The 6,323-nt window shown below is 52.9% G+C and overlaps 1 protein-coding gene across 1 annotated transcript in view; it reads right to left on the bottom strand.

Moving 5' to 3' along the window:
• The window catches only part of TCERG1L (transcription elongation regulator 1 like), a 162,753-nt gene that overhangs the window by 42,608 nt on the left and 113,822 nt on the right, over nt 1-6,323 (bottom strand). Inside the window, 3 exon segments of the mRNA XM_005428825.1 lie at nt 4,272-4,341; nt 4,344-4,457; nt 5,480-5,626. Coding sequence (XP_005428882.1) covers nt 4,272-4,341; nt 4,344-4,457; nt 5,480-5,626 — 331 coding nt within the window.

Raw genomic sequence — 6,323 nt, 5'->3', positions numbered from 1 at the left:
AAACCCCCAAACACCTCCTGTGAAAGCTAATGCTGTCTGCAAGCACGACTTTGCTGTGCCTTCCTGCAGGGCACATGAGCAGGAAGGTTGTTTACTTCTCATTTGATTCTTTTCTTCTGGAGAGGAGGATGTGATTTCCCCAAAGAGGGCAGGAGAACAGGAGAGTGATGTGAGCTGGGCAGGCACAGCCTGCGCCGAGCTGGGCTGCTCATTAAACTTGCATCAATGCCCTCATCAAAGTTTCATTGCTCAGCTGAAAGAGAAGTTTGGGCAGTTTCCCCTCCTTTGATGGAGCGCTCTCTCTGTCTCTCCTGGTGAATAACTGCACGGAGGAAGGGCCATCCCTGGGGGCTCGGCGCTGGGAGAGCAGGGGCAGGGCTCAGCAGGTCCTGCAGTGCCTCAGCTCAGCAGCATCCCCAGTCCAGCCACCCAAACACAGCCCAGCCCTGCCCAAGGCACTGCCCACAGGGCCAGGGCTCCCCCAGCGCTGGGGGCACCCACCTGAGAAGTTTTCCTCACAAACAAACCAGATCTTGCTGTGGGTTCTGTTCAAAAAGGCCTTGAAAGGGTTTCAGAGTTACCATTAATCACTCTGTACCCACAGGGGGAATTTCAAAAGTCACACACCATGAAAACAGGAGTCAAACACCATCACTGACATCACCATCACTGACATCACCACCACTGATATCACCACCAATGATACTGCAATGAGGGGAACATGCAGGACTTTTTCCAGCAATGGTGTTTTCCCCAGGTCTGATTCTGCCAGGTCATGGTACACCTGGCAGAGAGGTGCCAACCTCTCCTCTGAATCCCAGAGCCACTGAGGCTGGAAAAGCCCTCCAGGATCACCGAGTCCCAGCTGTGCCCGGTGCCCACCTTGTCCCCAGCCCAGAGCTCTGAGTGCCACCTCCAGGAATTCCCTGGGCACCTCCAGGGATGGGCACTGCAACCCTCCCTGGGCACTTGCAGTGTTCCTGTTCCCAACACCATCCTCCCCCTGCTGTAACAGGAGCCCCCAGTGCTGTGCCTGCACCCAGCCCAGCCCCTCACAGCCCAGCTGATGGCTTTTAGCAGAATTTTCTGTATTTTTAAGAAGGATTCTCTGCATCTTTCAGCTCTGATGTCTTTAAGCAGAATTTTCACTATTTTTAAGTCAGATTGTCTGCATCTTTCAGCTCTGAGTCTTTAGGCAGTATTTTCACTATTTTTAAGTCGGATTCTCTGGATTTTTAGCTCCAGGACTTCAGGCAGAATTCTCTGTCCCTTCCTTTGACCTCAGCCGCAGAAGGAGCCCAATGGTGCCCCCGTGACCCTCAAGCCCCCTCTGAGAGCAGACAGATGTTCCCAGGTGTGCCAAACAGGTGCTGCTCAGTGTGCTGAAACCCTCTGTGCTATACAGCCTGCTGGGCAACGTCCTGGCACCTCCTCCTGGCACTGAGCTGGGCTTCTGGAGCCTGAGCTGAAAGGGGAGCACCTCCCCAAACGGCACCAGAGAGCCCAAAAGGGCCCAGGCAGGCACAGGGACACGTGTGAGGTGGAAGGATTCTGCAGCAGGGAGGTGATGTGAAAACGTGAGTGAGACAGGAGGGTGGGACACTTCAGTGGATAAATTCAGATTTGTGCAAAACTTTCATTGCATGTGGAACAAAAGTCTCCTTCTCAACCTGAGCTGTGCCTGTGTTTAGAGTCCCTAAAAAGCTCTGAACACCCTGATATCCCTGCAAAAGGAACAGACACAGGGATATCCCACTGCAAAGGGAACAGACACAGGGATATCCCACTGCAAAGGGAACAGACACAGGGATAGCCCTGCAAAGGGAACAGACACAGGGATATCCCACTGCAAAGGGAACAGACACAGGGATATCCCACTGCAAAGGGAACAGACACAGGGATAGCCCTGCAAAGGGAACAGACACAGGGATAGCCCTGCAAAGGGAACAGACACAGGGATATCCCACTGCAAACACAAACAGACACAGGGATATCCCTGCAAAGGGAACAGACACAGGGATATCCCACTGCAAACACAAACAGACACAGGGATATCCCACTGCAAACACAAACAGACACAGGGATATCCCTGCAAAGGGAAACAAACACAGCAATAGCCTGGCAAAGGGAAACACACCAATAGCCCTGCAAAGGAAACAAACAAACGCAGGGATGTTCCTGCAAAGGGAACAGGGATGTTCCTGTAAAGGGAAACAAACACCCCAATAGTCCTGTAAACACAAACAAACACAGGGATGTCCCTGCCAAGGGAACAAACACAGGGATATTCCTATAAAGGGAAACAAACACACCAATAGCCCTGCAAAGGAAACAAACAAACACACCAATAGCCCTGCAAAGGAAACAAACAAACTCAGGGATGTCCCTGCTTTCCTGATGTCCCTGCTTTCCTGATGTCCCTGCTTTCCAAGGGGGAAATGAGCTCCTGGCACTGGCACTGTAATAATCCCAGTGACTGCCAGTCCCAGCCCTGCTCACTTTCCTGCTCGAGTGCAGTAAACAGAAATCCCTGGCTGCTCCCAGACAGCCGTGCACGCCCCGAGAGCTGGATTTATTCACACCGAGCTCCCGGGGTCAGGAGGGACGATGTTATGGAAAGGTCAGAACAGCAGCCCTGCCCACAAACACATTGCTCCTGGGGTTATTGCTGTCATTGAAGTGGGAAAACAAACTTCACTCTAAGTTTCTCTTGATTTGACGAGATAACGGGAAAAGCACCAAAAAACCATAAGCTTAATGAGCAAAACAAAAACTTTGTGAAAGCTGTGGTTAAAGCCAAGCATTCCCAGACCTAATAAAGCACTTGGCTGGCAGTGCTTGAATGTTCCACAAACAAAGAGAGGCTTGATGGCTTTTCAGGGACATGAATGGGGTCCTGCTGTGCTATTCTCTGTCCCCAAACAGGGAACCCCAGCATACGCACTTAAATACAACATAATCCAATTTGCGAAGCCAAAACCCGAGTGCTTGTAAAAATATATTTTTCAAACATTTTAAACATTGAAGTCTTTAAAAGGTGCAGGAACAGGAGGGGCTGTGGCTCCCCTGCCCAGACCCCCTCCCTCAGCAGCACACCCATGCTGTGATTCCCCAGCAGCCTGGGCGTGCAGCTGCTTCTGCGTGTAATAAATACCAATAAATGCTCTAATAAACAGAAATGAACTCATACCAGGGTTTCCCCACAGCACTGGCTCCTCCAGCTGAGCCCTGGGCAGCGCTGGCAGAGGAGAGGAGGCTGAGCCCCAGCTCTGCTCAAACACCAAAATACAGACCCAGGTGAAGGGGCCAACACGTGCCAGGGCACCCCCTGCTAATTAACGAGGCTGCTAACGAGCCCAGGAGCCAGGATCTCCTCCAGCACACTCTGAACCCAGCACTGATGGCAAACACCGCGTCCTGGGTGCTGCACAGCTCTGAAATGCAAACTGCTTTTGGGGAGAGCCTGCAGAAAGGGGAGCTCTGCTCTCAGCACCAGGGACAGCACCTTTGCTCGGAGGAAGGCAGGAACGACTGCCAGCAAGACACTAATTCCAATTCCCGGTTTAGGAGTGTATTTAGGGGCTGGAACATCAGTGGCACTTTTCTCCTCAGCCTTCTGTAGAGAACTGCTGTTTTAATTTACTCCTGCAGCCACAAAACAGAGATGCAGCCCTGCTGGAACGCATGGTCTGCTCTTGTCCAAGGATAAATGCTCTTTACCAGGTGTAAGTATCAGTTACCAAAGCATCACAGAATATTTACAGAGTTAATATTTATAACTTTAAGTTCTTCTGTTCAGTTATGCAGATTAATGGAACTGATTTCACAAATGACTGAGCGTTAATGAGATGATGGATCCACTGCTCCTCTCTCCTGCTGGCTGTCTGCACAGACCCCACCAAACTCTGCAAATGAGCAGCCAGCAGAATCCTACACGGAACCATAGACTCACTGAGGCTGACAGCGATTTCTGTTTGAAAAATAAACTCAGTAGGTGGGGAAGGGTTGGTCCCTTCCTGGCAGGGGTCGCCAAGCAGTTCCAGAGCAGCCTGGCACAATCTGCTGTAATTACACTGGGCCCTTTCTTCCTCTCAGAGTCACTCAGAGGCTGAGCTGCACTTGGCCATCAAGGCTCTGCTCAAGCAAGGTTTGCAGCTGAATAGAAGTGAATCTCTGCTTCAGAGAGCAGCCTTGCCTCTCTGGGGGATGCATTAAGGGAAAACCACTGAGAAACAGGCAATACTTAATTATCGATGCGCTCATTTCCTGACCTGGGATCAGCTGAGGGGCCAGGACGAGCGTGGGCAGTGGCCTGGAGGCAGCAGCTGGCCTGGCTACACCCCAGCCATGGCCACTTGATTGCTCAGCAGCAGAGGCTTCTCAGCCCCCTGGAACAGCCTGGACTCCTCAGGCTGCACCCAGGCTGAATCCAGGGCAAAGGCATTGTTCAAGTAGATCTGTGCAACAGAAAGAAAGAAAAACGTTACAGGCTGAGATCCCAAACTCAGAAATACAAGTGAGAACAAAGTGTATCAGCTCAGTATTTCAACAGGCAGAGCCTCAGCTGAGGAAAACTGCCCAAGCCAGGGTCCCTCTGTGCTGAGGCTGAGGTGAAGTGACCACTTAAAAATTAACTGGCTTTGACATGACAGATCAGCTGCCGCAGCTGCATGGGAGGCCAGGAATCCCTGGAGGCAGAGCTGTCCTGACACAGCCACTCATGGTCCTGACACGGCCATTCCTGGTCCTGACACGGCCACCCCGAGTGACCCCATCAGCACCAGGGACAGCGGCCACCTCCCCAGCCTGGGGACACGGGGGTGAGGGACAGGGGAACAGGGCACAAATCCAGCTGAGGGACAGCGGGGACAGGGCACAAAACCCGCTGAGGGGCAGAGCACAGAACCAGCTGAGGCTGAGGGACAGGGGGGACAGGGCACAAAACACACTGAGGGACTGGGGGGGATAAGGGCACAAAACCTGCTGAAGGACAGAGCACAAAGCCAGAGGTTCAGCACTCAGCTGGCAGAGGGGCAGACGTGGGGACCAGAGGTGGGATGGGGACATGGGACCCCGAGGGCCACCCTGGCACCAGGGATGTGGCAGTGCCCACGGTGACACCACTCTGCCAGCACCAGACTGTGGCACCCCTTTGGGACAGACAGTGGGAAAACCAGGGAGAAAGGGAAGATGGAAAACCCCCATAATCACATCTCATAGGAAAATGAGGACCTTCTACTCAAAGGAATAAATATCAGTGACACTTTAGTCCTATTAAAACTTGAGAACAGTGAAGCTGCAACTGCTGCTCCATCACCTGCCCCTTCCAGCATTCCAACATTCCTCCTCCGCAGGGTTCTCCTGACAAACACTGACCTCTCACACCCCCAAACCCACAGCACTCTCTAGCTCATGTACTTGATGTACTCCAAAGAAAAAAAGCCCTAAAAACCGCTGGGCAGGCCAGGCTCGCACTTACTTTGCAGCTGGGCAGCCTTTTCTCAATCCAGCCCTTGCCGGCGTGCGGCGGCACCGCGGCGCTGTACACGGGTGGGAGCACCGGCACGAATTCCACGCTGGAAGAAGGGGAGAATCCCACGACTGGCGAGTGAGCTCCAAATATCCACTTCGGAGGGGACAAAAAAAAAAACCAAACAAACACAAGAGGAGGCGTTAACAAAAGGATTTTACCCTGAGTAACCGATGCTTTCCGTGATTTCCTAATTACGCAACGGAAAATGTCGGGAATGTCCCTTCAGCCCGCGCGGGGTTTGTGTTTCGCTGGGCACGGCAGGGTGGGAGCACGGCAGGGTGCGCGAAGCCCAAAGCACAGCCTGGAGCAGGGCACACCGGCAGCCTGGGCTCCTCTGCTCACACCGAACCCTACAGCGCCAGCAGGAGCCTGAAAATGCGTCGGAGAGCCAAAGGAAACGGCACAAATGTATTTTTTCTCAACTTAAATTCGCCCGGCAAATGGGTTCCCACAGCAAAACCACCTCTGTAGGTTCGTCGAGCGGTCTCCCGCTGGGGAATAATTGATGTTCCCGTTTCATTAGAGCAGCACCGACTGTTTTCTCCCGAACCACAAGAGACGCTCGAGCTCGAAAAGGCTGGAAATCATCACACGGAATCGAGCGGACGCCACAGCGCTCGCGGCTCGCGTTTATTTTTACTTCTGTCCACCAAAAACATAAAGCCGAGGCAGAACTGCGCGCACGGCTCCGAGCCCTCCGCGGAGAGGAGCGAACACCCGGCTGAGGGCTCCGCTACTGCGAGCAGCCTCACGGCAGCAATTAATAATTGAAAAATTCATCAGGGAAAGC

This window comes from Geospiza fortis, unplaced genomic scaffold (genome assembly GCF_000277835.1).
Source record: "Geospiza fortis unplaced genomic scaffold, GeoFor_1.0 scaffold298, whole genome shotgun sequence".
Classification (NCBI taxonomy): Eukaryota; Metazoa; Chordata; class Aves; order Passeriformes; family Thraupidae; genus Geospiza; species Geospiza fortis.
Note: the sequence above shows the minus strand (reverse complement) of the source record. Positions and strands in the feature narration are given on the sequence as shown.